The sequence below is a fragment of the Alligator sinensis genome, unplaced genomic scaffold, assembly GCF_000455745.1.
Source record: "Alligator sinensis unplaced genomic scaffold, ASM45574v1 scaffold199_1, whole genome shotgun sequence".
NCBI lineage: Eukaryota > Metazoa > Chordata > Crocodylia > Alligatoridae > Alligator > Alligator sinensis.
In genome coordinates, this window is record NW_005842008.1 from 1,007,778 (window position 1) to 1,023,969 (window position 16,192).

At 44.0% G+C, this 16,192-nt stretch overlaps 1 protein-coding gene across 1 annotated transcript in view; it reads left to right on the forward strand.

The window, feature by feature from the left end:
• The window catches only part of EPHX4 (epoxide hydrolase 4), a gene marked incomplete at its 5' end in the record, with an annotated part of 33,282 nt that overhangs the window by 14,730 nt on the left and 2,360 nt on the right, over positions 1–16,192 (forward strand). The window contains 3 exons of the mRNA XM_025201873.1: positions 5,143–5,271; positions 11,076–11,179; positions 12,175–12,323. Coding sequence (XP_025057658.1) covers positions 5,143–5,271; positions 11,076–11,179; positions 12,175–12,323 — 382 coding nt within the window. The remainder of the gene's footprint in view (positions 1–5,142; positions 5,272–11,075; positions 11,180–12,174; positions 12,324–16,192) is intronic.

Genomic DNA, 16,192 nt, shown 5'->3' on the forward strand with positions numbered 1-16,192 from the left:
TTTTTCTGGGCCCACTGGCCTCTCAGGAAACCAGCATAAAACCCACTCAGTACCCAAACATTAAACACAGTCCGCACAGGGTTCACTCACAGACCTCAACAGGTAAACTCAGCCCCTGAGAAGATGCCTCCAGCTGTCTGCTACCTTCTTCCTATACTACAATCCTCTTTCTCTTCCTTGGGGTGATTTCCCTCTCAAAGCTGCTCTAATTAAAGCGCCTTCCCCTCCACCCTAGAGCACGTGTATAGATGCCCAAAGTGACATTCTTCTTCTTTTTGCTTTCTTATCTTACTGCTTTCAATTCTTTCATCTCCCCTCTCTCTCAGTCTCTTCAACTCCTTTCCTGGGAACGTTATAATTTCTTTTGGCCAGCCCCTTGTTTTTCACAGCTGGCTCAGTCCTCAGAGCAGGACTGTAATTAGCTTTACTACCTACAGCTGGCTGTAGTCCCTGCAAGCCCGCAGACTCTTACAGCCTGGAGTGTTCATTCAGTCTGCTATAAGCCTTTGCCAGCCAGCCTGCTACTGTTCTGCTATACCCTTTTGGAGGTGGGAGTACCAGAACTGCATACATTATTCAAAGTGGTCATTAGGGCTCTGCGAAGCTTTGGTCACTGATTCGGTTCGGCCCAATTCAGTGGCCAAATCTCCGAATCCTAATTGAACCGGGAGACCCTTTAATCTCTCCAAATAGAATTGGAACCCGCCAAATCAATACAGAAAGATTTGGAAAGATTCGGTGATTCGGACATAGACACAGCTTTAAATGTTTTTTTCTTCTACATACCTCAAGGTACCAGGTGTGGCTCATGATTGCTGCAATGCTGGGACAGATAAAGCATCTCACAGGAGTGCAGGGGGGCCCCCTGGCTTGGCAATCGGCTGCAAGGAGACCCTGGGTGCCCCACCAGACCCAGGAGACACCACTCGCTGAGCCAGTGAGGCGTGAGGGTCTCCCCAGCATGCTCAACAGCAGACCCAGAAGTGGACCAGAAGCACTTCCAGTCCATTTCTGGGTCTGTGGGGGAGTGTGCTGGGGAGCCCCCCACACCTCCCCAGCTCAGTGACTAGTGTCTTCTTGGTCTGGGGGGGACACCCGGGGTCCCCTTGTGTCTGATCACCGAGCTGGGGGGTCCCCCCTGCACTCCTGTGGGATGCTCCATCCACCCCAGCATTGCAGCAGTCATGAGCCACACCTGGTACCTGGAGGTATGTAGAAAAAAAAACATTTAAAGCTGTGTCTATGGCTGAATCGCTGATTCTCCAAATCAGCATTGAATCTTCAGATTTGGATGCAGCTGAATCGAATCAGGGACAGTGATCCAAATCAATTCACTGAATCACTGTCCCTGATTCGAGCCAAATCCGAATTGAATAGGGCCCATTTCGCACACCCCTTGTAGGCATACCACTAATTTATACAGTGGCATAATGACATTTTGTTTTGTTTTCAGTTCTCTTAATTCCTAACAGTTTGTCCAATTGACACCTGCTCAACACTGGGATGATGTTTTCACAGAACTATCTACAGTAATTCTAAGATTTCTTTCTTGAGTGGCACCAGATAATGTAAAGCCCATCATCATGTGTGTGCATCACAAGTTATTTCCCACCTGCATTACTTTGAACTTATCAACATTGAACTTCATCTGCCATTTTATTGACCATTCACTCAATTCTGTAAGATCCTTCTGCAATTCTTCACAATCAGTTTTGATTTTTTACTACGCTAATTTGGTGTCATCTGCAAAATTGAGCCACCTCACTATTCACCCCACTTTCCAAATCATTGAAGAATGTGTTAAACAGCACAGTTGCTTACTTCTCTTTATTGTGAGAACTCACCATTTATATCTAGTCTTTGTTTCCTGTCCCTTAGCCACTTACTCATCCACAAGTAGACCTTAAATGTAATGCCAGGGCAGCATAATTTTATTAAGAACCTTATGATATCACATTTTTGGCATGAATGCAGTTAGCAATTCTATTACCTGTGCAGTGTGGACATTAAGGCTGTGTGAAGCTTTGGTCCCTGATTCAATTTGGTGGAGATTTGGCCCGATTCGGTGGCCAAATGTCCGAATCAAATCAGACTGCCCTTTAATCCCTCCGATTCAAAATGGAACCCTCTGAATCAATGCAGAGAGATTCGGAAAGTTTCAGAGATTCGGACATAGGCACAGCTTTAAATGTTTTTTCTACATACCTCTAGGTAGCAGGGGCTTGTGAGTGCTGAGATGCAGGGGTGCATGGAGTGTCCCACAGAAGCGCCGGGGGGGGGGCGCTCCCCAGCACACTCAGCAGCAGACCCGGAAGGGGTTCCCCAGGGAGCGTGCTACCCCCCCCCCAGCTCAGCGACTGGTGCTTCCTGAGTTGGCGGGGGGATGGGGAGCACCCAGGGTCCCCCTGTGGCTGACTGCTGAGCCACGGCCCCCGCACTCCCCAGCAGACCTGCAAGTGGACTGAAACCACTTCTGGGTTTGCCACTGAACATGTGGAGGCCCCCTCCCCCCTGGCGCAACTCCTGTGGGACGCTCCATGAGCCCGAATATCGCAGTCATCACAAGCCACACTGGTACCTCAAGGTACATAGAAAAAATTTTAAAGCTGTGCCTATGTCCGAATCGCTGATTCTCTGAATCAGCATCGAATCCTCAGATTCGCATTCGGCCAAATTGAATCATGGACACTGATCTGAATCAACAAATCAAATCACTGTCCCTGATTCAGGGCGAATCCCAATCCAAATCGAATAAGGCCCACTTCGCACACCCCTAGTGGACATGTAAGCATGCATACAGCTGCCCCACGTGCTCAATCGGTTATACACTTGCTAGGCAGGTATACTGATAGATGCACTAGTCACAGAATTCTGCCCAACAAAAGTCTGTGACTGGTTGGAGGGGAAGAGAAAGGCCTTCATGTTTTAGCCCCAAGAGCTGAGCTGCTAAAGTACTCATCCAAGAAAAAGGAGACCCCTAGTTTAGGTCCCCCTTACCTAGTAGGCTTGAATCTAGTTCTTTCTACACTCCCATCATAGTGCTAAGTACCACAACACAGGTTAGTCATTAAAGTATGCCTTCTGCAGCCCACATACTCCCCTGAGCAACCAAGGGAGGAAGGCATGTGGGACCAGAAGAAAGAAACCAGACTAGATGTGAGGCTCAATGAATGCTGCTACTCTGGAGCTCAGGTTTCTAGCCTACATCCTTACATGCAATGGAGCAAAAAACTTCAACTACTCTCCACCTATATTATTCAATGACTGCTAAATGCAAGGTGCAGTGGCTCAACTTCAAAAGGAAAGCTGAGGAGTGACTTCATTAATACCTACTTTGTGACATGATGGTTAAAGCACTATTCTCGGATGTCAGAAAGACATAAATTCAACCCCTTTTCGGGGAGGGAAGACCTGGAACCTGGTTTTCTGCTTCCTGAGTGAGTGTCCTAAACGCAGGGATAAAGGCAGAGCAGGAGGATGGAATCTGTGCCCAGGTATGTAGGTATGTATGGAGCCATGTAGTTGCCTGGCCTGTACATAGCCTACTGAGTATGCACAATAGCCATGTGGACACTTATGCACCCACACTCCATCAGTAATAGAATCACAAACAGTGCACAAGTGCCACTTACATGGTTGATAAATGCCATTTAGGTGTGTAAAGCATAACAGAATTCTACCCCATATGTTCAAAGCATTTTATAAGTGTTAATTTGGAACAAAAAAGGTGGTCTTTAAAGTCTTTGTGCCTGCAGTGTTTAATTTCAAACTTTAAAGTCACTGCGCATTCTGGAAAAAAAATTAAGTGAACACTCTGTCATGACTACACATTGAAATAGACATTTACCTCTGCCGCTGAGATTTTGAACAGTGTGTGTAATTTACCTATACTGTATTATAGCATGCTGTGTGTCCACCCACAGTGCCTGGTGCTCCCCCTGCCAGGTCTGATCCACCTGTTGCACTCACTAGTCCCCCTTCACCTCTAGTCTCTCTTTTGCCACAATGTTACCATTCCTGTTATTTTACTGAGGAAGCAGTCCCAAGAGGTCCCTGAGGGGAGTAGCTCCTCCCTTCCGACTCTGTCCTTGAGCTTCTCTGCCCAAACTCAGGCTCAGGAGGGGTCCCCATGTTTCCTCTTTAAGGCAACCCCCTTACACGTCAAAGCATTTTTTGGGTCTTCAGCCATCCCAGGCTCAGCCCATTTTTCTCTGGCCAAGTTCTCAGCCCTAATCCACTGCCTCAGACCTTCACTCCTAGGCCTCAGCTCTTTGCATCCCTGCCCAGAGCAAATATAGTTCTGCAGAATGCTCCTGGCACCCTGTCAAATGGCCTCGAAACTTCACCCAAAGCCACAACCCAAATCTCCAGTCAAACTCAAAACAGCAACCTAAATAGCTCTAACTCAAATATAAATCCTTCCAGGTCTCTGGTCCTCAAGCCCTCCTACCTAGGTAGACTTGTTTCCACCCCCTGGTCTACCAGGTACTTTACCTGGGCCAGTCTGACTCAAACTACAATCACTACCACTCAAAACATCTTCCCCTGTAACAAACAGGCTCAGATTGTCCCATCTAAAACCAGAGCCCAAGCCCAGCCCAGCCACCTTTTGGTCATCTTATCCAGTTCACTACTCCCATGGCTCAGGTAGTGCTGATTCCCACATCTGCAGTCTAGCCCTCTACACCCAGTGGCTCAGTTCACACAGGCAGCTCACACCTGTTGTCCCTTTGCTGTCAGACTCTCTTCAACCTGCCCCAGATACACTCCCCACTTCCTAGTAACAAGGGTAGGGGTTTCCTGTTACATGCATACATATAGAAAAGCACTGAAGTTATCCCACACAATAAGATGAAATACTGCATGCAAGCAAGGTATAACTGCAGTGGAAAACTGATTTTAATTATCTGTAAATTTTTTTACCATACTAGCACACTGGGCTTCATTTTTACATTTAATAGTAGAAGTGCAGATGTCTTAACTGTTGTAGTGTGAATAATTTCTTAATAGAAAGCTGAAGAATTTGAAATATTGTTAGCAAATATGTTGGGACATTTTATCATTATATGTCATTTCATTTTATGTGATAGTTCTTTTGAAGATAAGTGCCAGTAAAAATGTCCAAATCTGTTTTTGTGGCAGGGTACAACAAGTGTGTGTTGATTGGCCATGACTGGGGTGGAATGATCGCTTGGTTGGTTGCTATCTGTTACCCAGAAATGGTGACTAAGCTTATTGTGGTTAATTTCCCTCATCCCTCTGTGTTTACAGGTAAGTTCTGAATAATTTTTATTTTAATCTAAGATATCCACATTTTCACAATCATGGCAATTTTGGGACATGTCTGTATGGTACAATGCAGTGTCATATAGAGATACCTTAAGGTAGTTGTGAAGCTACTCACTCACATACCAGAGTCTATGCAGTACAACAAAGTGCCATGCAGAGGTACTTGCATGCCTTAGTTCTGGAGCTGGAAGCAGTATGGTCACGTTAGTATAAACTGCTGTGTTCAGTGGCATAACTAAGACAGGTCAACTGGAGCAACAGCCCTAGGGGTCAAAGAAGACAGAGAGAAGAGAGGGGCCACAGAAAAACAAACAAACAAAAAACAGCTGCCACCGCAGCCATACAATCCTGCCTCCACCACCAGCAGCTAGAAGTCACTGCTGCCATTGTGTGGCAGCTGCCCCAGTCTGTTTCTCAGTAATGGATATTTTTGTATATCTGTTGGGTTCTTGTCCTTGAGAGAAGGAAGAACAGGAGAACCATCTTTATTAACAGTAACTAACAACTCCCTAATACTATATGATAAGAGCAGAACAGCAAATAGCACCACATAATAATGCAGCTTAAGCAGCACTCTCTCCTGTTAGAGAGCTGAACATACAGACACTCAATACACAACAGAGTGTAGTTCTACACTAACTAGGCCAGGGGCAGGCAATTACAGCCCCTGAGCCAGATCCAGGCCGCCAGGCCATTCTATCCGACCCCATGGGACCCATCCAAGAAACAATTATTACCATCCCACAGCTGCTCCTGTGAAAGCCAGCAGGAGGTAGGCTTTCAGAAGTCACATGCCATCAGACTGGGCCATCTCTATGCCTGCAGCTCTGTGGAGATTCCAGCACTCCAGCTGGGAGCTCCATGTACAGGTACCAAGTGCAATGGCGCACAACTGGTCAGCTAGTGAGTGGGGAGGGAAGCTCCCCACTCACCTGCAGTGCTGGGAGCTGCACATGGAGGCACAGAGCCAGCCTGGCCCAACCCGATGGCACACTCTCCCGGCTGCAGTGTGGGAGCCCAACATGCTGGCACAGAGCCCACTCGGCCTCATGTCATGTGAAACGGGAGCCACAGGGAGTTGTGTGCCATCGGGTCAGGCAGGCTCTGTGTCACCATATGCAGCTCCTGGCATTCTTTCTGGCACCCCTTCACAAATTCCCCCCACCCCAAACCCCACACCTGCTCTCACACACCCACACCCCTTTGCAGCCCCTCCCACCCCCCACAAATCACACACACACACACACACACACACACACACACCACCCTTACCAATCCCCCCCATACAAAAGTAAAACTTTATTTTGAGCTATTTTGCAATCAGCTCTATGTACACTATGCAAACTCATATAAAATCAGGACAAAAATATTTTTTGAAATAAAATTAAAATATGTTATAGTAGATGTTTGATTTTTAGTATAAGATTTGTTTTTTTTCCTGGTTCCAAGATGGCAACCCTGCCCTCTCCAAAGGAGTGCTTCTGGCTGGGAGCCCCATGTAGAGGCAAGGGGAGGGACTTCTAGTGGCAAAGGTCAGTGGTTAGGGGTGGGACTTCTGGTCCCAAGATGGTGACCAAGGGGCAGGGCACCTGTCAAAAGGCAGGGCTATCCCTGTGGCCCCCAACAGCTCACCAAAAGTCATTAAGCAGCCCTCCAGCTGAAATAATTGCCCGCTCCTGAACTAGGCTATAGTGCTTAGGCAGAGCTAACCCCAGGGGTGATGTGCACAAGGGTGCATGTGCACCCCCTGAGAGCACCGGTGCACCCCCTGTCAGGCCGCACTTCCTGTTTAGCCAGTAGGTAGGGGGCCAGGCGGGAGCACCGGTGCCCCCCCTGTGAGCACCGGCCAGGGAGCGGGGCAGCCAGCAAAAGCAGCTACGCTGCTCCCAGAAGTGGCTTCAGGAGTTCCGGCAGTGGCATGGCTGCTTTTACAGTGAGTGAGATCAGCACCCCCGCAAACAGCAGGATCGGCCACCAGGGACCCTCCCCCCAGGTTGCTGACTGGTGTCAGGGGGGGAATGTGCCCCCCCTGACTCAAGAGGCACCAGACACCCATGGCTAGACCAAATATTTCTGCATAGCTTTGCTTGGTTCCATGTAGACACTGATGCTCATTTATGGGCAGGTTCATAGAAGCTCTGAAGAGCCAGACCCCAAGATGTGCTGTGAAAGAAGGCTACAGATGCTCAGCACCTCTCAATGGGTGCAGACAGAAGTGTAGCTCCCCACTGTAACTCAAGCTGCTTTGCAGGAAGCACCATGAGTTACAGTGATTCCCCCGACCCAACAGAGTTTCACTGTTTGAGGGATCTAGCTGCAATTTGGAGTGGCTGCGAGTCTCCAGTCACTCTCCCCTAGTGCCGCCCCCTCCCACCTCCCAGCCCTGGCTCTGTCTTCAGAATGGTTGGGGAGGAAGGGAGCAGAGAGAGCTCAGTCTGGGGATTTTTCAGCCAGTGCTGGAGGGTGGGGCAGGTAAATAGGAGCCCTCCCCCCACACCTCAGAGCTCCAATCCACCCACCCCTCTCCAGCACTGGCTGAAAAAACCCCAGACCGAGTTCCCTCCACTCCCCTCTCATTCTGAAGACAGTGCTGGGAGAAGGGCTGGGCTGTGTCAGCCCAGTTCTGCTCCCAGCGCGTGCTCACAGACGTTGATGAAGGCACTCTGCTTTGAAGCACCTTCATCTAAACCCTCATGTAATGAGGGTTCAAACTGTTGTGGGATCAAGTCTTTTTAAAGTGCTCTGCAGCCATGCACTTCTGTAAGTGCATGGCTGTAGAATGCTTTCAAGAGGCCAATCACACAACAAACATAACTTCTGTCTGCGCCCAAAGTCTAGATTTTCAATTAGATGAAACACTGAGGTGACAAATATTTTTCATTAATGCAGAGTTACACAATAGGGAACAAGGGTCCTCGCATGCAAACACACTGGCTTTTGTCTTTGAAAAACAGGAAGCTTAATCCTCATTTACACGAAAGCCATTTTAGACTACTTGGGCAGTGTTTACATTTACATTGGCTGAATAGTGTTAGCCAGCCTTTGTGTAAATGAGAATCCGGCTTTTAGAATGTAACCATGATATAGCTGACCAGTGAAATTAAAAGTTATGGTCTTGCACTACATTAGAACACTATACATTATAACAGAACAATCACTGCAGTGTATTTAACAGAAGCCCACATGTGCAAAAGCAGGGAGTTTAAGGTAAGACAGAGATATATTAGGAGATCTGTGACATGTGGTATGCAAAGGTCATGTCTGTGGTATAGCTGGCTCTAGCCAGATGTGCTTGATGTACACTTTCCCAAGCATTAAGTGTATATACAGTATTAAGATGAACAGCAGCCACTCTTTAATTTTCATTCTTTAATTGCAGACCTGTTTTTTGTCATTAAAAATTTTGTGGTTTCACCCCACTTCTCCAGAAATATTTACCAGAACAGTACTTAACAAGGGCTTAATAATTATCTCTATTTGATATAACTCTGTTAGTCAATGAAGTCATACGGAGGTAAAATCAATGTGAGATCACAACCACTCACTCACAAAATATATCACAGGTTTTTTTGCTAATATACTATAGAATACTTTAAAGAACAATTAAGCTACACTTACCAAAATAGAGGCTTATTCTGCACCATTATAGCCAAGGGAAACTTCATCAGTGTTTTGAGAGCAGGAGCAAGAATTTACATGAATAAAACACAATTAGTAATATTATAGCCTTTCCAGTGTGTATATGCCTACCTATGTATAAATTACATTCTGCAATTTGATACAATCGGAGTAAAAACCATTAACTACTTAGGGTCTTTTATGCACTGAATAAAAATATTAAAGTTATATAACTGGAACATTCTGATTGGTATAATCACTATTGCAATGTGCAGTACCTGAAAGTCTGATTTTTCCTTATATTTTCAATCATATATTGAATTTAATGATAGCAGTAATATACATAAATTAATTTCTAAGGTAGTATTGCATTTCTAATGTGTCAGAATCACTTGGCCTTAAGCTACCTGCCTTATATAACGCCACTTCAGATATTTTTATAATTGCTTAGTCATATGTTCATATCATTTCTTAGTGTTAAATAATAGCAATAATGATAAAAAAATCTTTCATAGTTCCCCAAAGTCTCCATACAAGGATTGCTTGACTTCCCATCATATGCACATATCCAAATGTCAAAGGTCTCATGGCAGATCATCTGTATGTATTACTAATAACCAATGGCAAAGTGGGGAAGTCTGCCTATTAGAAAATGGTGAGTTAACTTTTCCCAATATTGAACAGATCTCTATAGTCCTCTTTGTAGAATGACAGTATTTAAATGAAAACTTTAGAGATCAGGCAATACTGAAAATATGTTAGTTTACCATTGTCTTATAGTGCAGAAATGTCAAGTGACCAGTGTTGGCGAGCCATCAAAGGAAAAGCATAACAGGTGAAGACATTTAAGAATGTATAAAATCTAAATGTTTCAAAAGGCACTCGGGACTCTAGCTATTAATTGCAATTACATTTACTTCATTTTAAAAGTTAATTTCATTTTTAGGAACTGACATTTGAGATAGAGCTCCCTTTTTAGGGGCAACTTTTAGCTTTCAAATAATTGCATATCTAACTTTACATCTAGAAACCTTTAGACTTTCACCTCCTGTGCTTGCTACCTACACAATAAAAGGGCTACACAGAAAATTTGTATTACAATGCTTTGCAGGCACAAAATTGCACTTCCACTTGCTTAAGGTCCTTAATAGCAACAAAGAAAATAATTTAACTACATTATGCATGCTTTCAATGTGCTTCCAAAGTGGTATGATGGTATCTTAGTTACAGTTTTATACCTGCTAAGAAAGAAGACTTTGGTTTTATCTTTTCATAAACAGGATTGATGCTGTTTTGAGAAAATGGAAAGGATTATTATCCACAGATTTCTGTGCATCACATTCTTAAAGAGGAAATGTTTAATATGCTATTTATGTAATTATTTTTGTAAAATTGGAAGATGTTTTTGACTAGTAACAAGAGATCTCTTCAATTAATTTGAACAAGATCCCAAACCTTTCCAGACTAGAACCCATTTCTCAATTTTTGGTTGGCCTCCCTTTTGTGGTCTATTTTAAGACAGAGAAAAATAAATTGGTTATATGTTAACAGCCATTTCATATATTTCTAAAACTATAATCATTCCTCTTTAGATAAAGCATCTAACTGACCCAGATTTTCCAGAAGCAGGGTGTTTTTGGTAATATATTTTAATGTACCCACTGTTTTATTGGTGATATTTATTGGACCCAAGACAAGCTTTTGGGCACAAAGTGCCTCTTCTTCAAATTTTCCAGAACAGACCCACATTTTAAGGCTATGTCTGGTATCTCTAAAGAATATCTGCAAATAAGACTCCTGCCCTGAATTTGAGAAATTGGTCCTGGATTGTTCTACATCCCTGGTACACTGATACACCTGATGAGACGATGTATCACAATGCAGCCTCATGTCAGCAGAACTAATTAGCCCACCTGCAGTGCCACACTGAAGGTAGCTACACTAACTGGCACTGGAAATGGTATAGACAGCTTTTAGTTCCAGAGGTCTGTGAAACACCTGGAACTATATCTCAGATTTTGTTCCTTAAAAAGTGTATTCACTTTATTGTCATGCAGCATGAGCTACCTAAATCCTTTTCAAAATGTTCCTTTAAAATAATTATATAAACAATATTTTTGTTGTTGTCATCAGCTTTCATTTTTAATGCATGAGCATTTTTGTTCCAGAATATATTCTACAGCATCCTTCACAACTGATTAAATCTGGTTACTACTTCTTTTTCCAAATGCCATGGTTTCCTGAATTCATGTTTACAATAAATGATTTCAAGGTGAGCAAAAATAGTGCTCTTGTTTATATGTTTAACATGTTACTGATGGAAATACTATCACCTGCCTTATTCTTTTCTGACATAGTGGTAGTTATGGAAATATTAAGGTTGGCTAATAAGTCTTGACTACAATCTGGGTTTTAGCAAGGCTTAATTTATATTAGCCTTAGCATTTAGCAGACTAGTTTATGTATGGGTAGAACTGAATAATATTCATTACTTAACCTCAGCCAGGCTTCCTAGTAGGTACTTCAATATAGCTTGATACACCTGACCTCCAGCATGATAATATATATTTCAACAAGGCTACCCAGCTGGTCATATGCTACCAGTTTCTGTCAGAGATCAAATTCTGTGTATAAGGAATGCTCATTGAATTTAGTGGGTATTTGTGTATACAGTGGAACTTCCTCTAAGAAACGTTAGCCCTTTTTTCTCTCAAAACAAATCCAAAATATTTACATGTTAACTTCCTTCCATAGCAATACAACAGTAGCTTCTAAGGAAGGGGCTGCCTAGTTCAGAGCAAGGACTTCTAAAATATTAAACTTTTTTATGTGCTGTAAGTTGCCTAAGTAATCTGTATGGCCAGACCATGCTTCGAGCATCAGAAAACAAACTAAAAAAACTGAATTGAAGTTTCTAGAAGAATAATGCTTTAAATCAAATCACAGCATTTAAAATATATTTTTCTTCTAGGAAATCTAGGACACTCAAAATCTGTATACAAAACCTACCTTTGCTTACGGCAGTGTTAAGACCCAATGTAAAGAAGTTTGTAATATTTTATATATATAGCTTGTTACTCTGACATAAGTCATACCAGAAAAAAACCCTCTATATTTTGTTATTTCTATCTACATAAAAAAAGTATCCTTACCATTCACTATACTCCAAACGAAGTGGTAAATGGATTTTAGATGAATAATTCTTACCTAGGGAGAAAAGTGTTACAGTCTTGTCATCAAGATAGCTTATGTGCTATCCTTTTGCAGGTTCTGAAAAACCTGTTTACCAGCCAGACCACTGGCATTGGAAGAAAAGGCTGCAGATTAACAGCAGAGGATATTGATGCTTATCTCTACATCTTTTCTCAACCTGGAGCGCTAACTGGACCAATTAACCACTACAGAAATATTTTCAGGTAAATATAACATTTTCAATGTTTATAAACCAAGTACCATGTCTCAGATGGATCCCTGAAGATAAATGCCACATATTAATGTCTTGACTTCCCTGGATAAAGGGGGAGTTGATTTGAAGTTTGATAGTGGGTTTCAGCCCTTTATTTATGCTCCCTCCCCATCATCCTCAAAAGTACCTAGTTTCCTTGATGTCTCTCGAATCCCAGTGCAGGCCGCACAATGATCCTTAGCAATGATCACGGGCAACACATCTTATCCTCTTCCCTCTCTGAATTCAGATGATGGATTAGAAAAGCAGATGATCTTTTCTTTCTACAGATCAGGACTCCTCTTGTTGCTATTTTCAAATAGTTATTTTCTGTGCCTCCCTACTCTCTCCTCCCCCATGGCACACTGTGCAACCAACAGACAAAACAGTGACAGGACTAGAGGATAGGAGTCAGCTGCTGACTCTAGAGGCAGAAAGTCATATTTCAATATTCATACTCCTCCCCCCCACAAACAATTTTCTATTCCTGGGCCTTTTCAGAAAACTATAGAGATGGGTCATTCTTCTCCATAGACAACAATCCTTCCTCTAAACAAGGCAACACAAAACTCACTGAGCGGGCAAACTCAGGCACAGCAAGTTGGAGAGAGAAGAAAAGTATTGCTTATACTAGGAGTTGGCAACATACAGTCTGAAGGCCAGATCTGGCCCATGGAGCCACTGGATCTGACCCACAAAGCCAAAGGGCTTTACCTATGCTCATGCCCTTGCTCGTGTCCACACTGATACCTATGCTGGAGGTAAGCAGTGAGGAGCTGAGTCAGGGCTGGGCAATATCCAGCTGCATCCATGGCGCCACTGCTTCTCCACGCCTCCCACGTCCTCTCCAAGGTTGAGGCATGGGCACAACTTCCAGCCAGTGGGGAGTTGTGCCAGGGCTGGGCAGCTTCCAGCTGCACTGGTACTACAGCTGGGAGGCTGGTGCAGGGGCACAAAGAGAAGTGGCAGCAGCATGGACACAGCTTCCACGGACACAGCTCATCGCTGCCTGGAAGCAGCAGTTGCATCTCAGCTGGGAAGTGAGGAGCAGGGAGAAGTGATGATGGTGTGGGTACAGCTCCCAGCTGCCTGGAATGGTGCAGGCACAAGGAAAGCCCCCCCACCATTGATGTGCTGCCAAAGCCATTTGGCTTGAATCAGACCAGAGATGGGTTGTTCTGGCCTGTGGTTTGCAAAAGTTCCCAGCTGCTGGCTGATACCAATTTCATTGTTTAAAATAATGCAGGAAGTGATTTCACATGTCTACGACAATGTCTCACCAATGAGCACATTAACCAGGTGCTTCTGTTAAAATAGTCAGCAGTGAAACAGTTAACATTCTGATATTTAAATTTCATTAGGATATGGATAATATAAATAGGGTGGTCACATGGCACAGGGCTATTGTTTCAAGTTTTCTTAAGACTTGAGAAGAAAGACTCCATCAATTGTCATTCAGATTGTCTTCAGAAACAGAAGAGCTAGCAACTGTTTTTAAAAATGGAGGTGCATCTTTGGGAAACTGAGGGGATACAATTTTAGGGTATTAAAGCCCCACAGCTCACAATGCAGCAGCCTTTGGATTCATTTAGTTCTAGCCTGTCTGAAGGATGTCAGGAGAACCAGTTATGTGTTATGAGGGAGATGACATGGCACATAAATACCCGTTCACAAGGAAATAGTTTAAAGCCACCATTTGATTTTCCTTAAGACACAGGACATCACTTAGATCCCAATTATTTTCATTCTGTTAGCTCACAGTGGATTGGAACTGGTGACCTATATGTTAAAGGTTGCATATCTCATTACCATCTAGGCCATTGTCTAGATCAGCAGGTCCCTCAGAGCATAATTTACTACCATAGTATTTCTAAAGATAAGTTTGAGAATCCCTAGTCCCTGCTACTAACCAGTAAAGCTATGTATGGAGAAGACTTCAACAATTCTACAAAATAAATCTGAAGCACAGAAAAAGGGGAACAAAACATTTATTAAATCTATTCCTTCTTCCATATAAGCCAGATAGTCCAAGAGAGTTTAATGCATGACAACAATGAAAATCTTATTTCATAAAAACTCAAAGTACTTCAGATTACAGGCTTACTCCTATGAAAACCAAAGAAGAATTTTACCTTCAACTTCTACAGAAGCAGGATGAAGGTACGCTCATGTAAATAGCATCATTAAATGCCCATACTCATAAATGAAAACCTCTACCTTTAAGACCTTATCCACAGAAGAAATAGCCTAAAAAATTGGTTTCCAGGCTCTTGGCTATGCACCTTGTAGTCTGCAGACTTCACTGGTCACGTGATAGTGGTCTTCTATTTGTTGCCACAAGTGTTAAGGTTCTTTGCTGAAAGCCTAGAGGAGCAACTCAAAACAAAGTGGATGACAGGGTGTAACTATCACTACTGCCTATACCTTTTTATGGAAAGGACATTCTGTCCTATAGTTGTACACTGTCTAGCAAAATGGAGTCTTGGTTTACGGTAGCATCTTCTAGGTGCCATTGCCATATGAATAAATAATCATAACATAAAAAGGGAATGTGAAGAAAGAAGAGAGGCCCTCAACAACTAGAGGCCAGAGGGAGTGGGTAGGTGTGGCTACACTTTAGTGCAACACAAGCTGGGTAACACAGATCAGTGACAATCCTGCCCTGGAGTGGCGTAACTTTGAATTACATAAGGGCCTTGGTACACAGTTAAGTTTAAGTGGCTTCTGGAGCTCTTAACCCCTGGACTGGCTGCACATTAACACCTTGTATCTGGCTTAAAGCACAGGTGATTCAGCGTAGAGTTACACCACTCCAGGGTAGTATTATCTCCAATCTGTTTAAATTTGTTCTTGTTCCATTACCATGTGGCCGCTTCTCACATCTATTCCATTCAAGTTGAAATCGTCCAGTATCCCAGAATGCTCTGAGGGCCCCTATCCTTTCTTTCTCCGGCAATCAGGAAGCATCCACTTCCCCACACTCCACCAGCCAGGCTGTCAGTCAGCCAGGCATGCCTGAGCTCCAAGGGACCCAAACCCTTTTTTCCCCAGAGTGCTTGATGGCTGTGGTGCCTCCGGTCACTGCCCAGACTGGCTCTGCTCTTACTTGAGCTCCAGAGAAAAAAGGATTGGGCCCCTTGGAGCTCTGGTCTCAATGAAACTGACACAGCGGCTCTATGCTGAGAGCAGGGCGATCAGGGTTTAAGCTTGGCAGCCCTGTTCTCAATCCCAAACCGCTGTGTCAATTTCACCAAGAACAGAGTCCCAGAGAAGCTGATTCCCCAGGTTTCTCTGGGCTCCTATACACATGCAGGGAGCCAACTCGATTAATCAATTAATCGAGTCTGCTGGAGCGCAGAAATAAACATGCTCCAGCGGATTCTAGTATCACATGCATCAGCACCCCTGTGCTGAAAAATGGCAATGGGGTGCTTCGAACTAAAGCTCGTTCGATGAGCTCATTCAATGAGCTTTAGTTTAAAGTGCCCCACTGCCATTTTTCAGCACGGGAATGCTGATGCACATGATACTCAGGCACTTTTAATTAGTGTGGCTTGCTAATTAAAGTGCCCCCACACACCTCCCGGAGCACATGTAAAAATGCCCTCTGTTCTCACTGAAACTGACAGCAACTCTGCACTGGGAGTGGGGCCTCCAGGCTTAAGCCCTGACAGCTCTGCTCAGCATGGAGTCATGTCATGGGGTCCCCAGGGATAGCCGTGATAACCCTAGGGCTCTGTGACCATGCCAGTTCTGCTCTACGGGCACCTTCTAATCTCCCCTGCCATGTCTTATTGGTTGAAATAATAAGTTGGGAGGCTTCCCATGATTTTGTGGTCA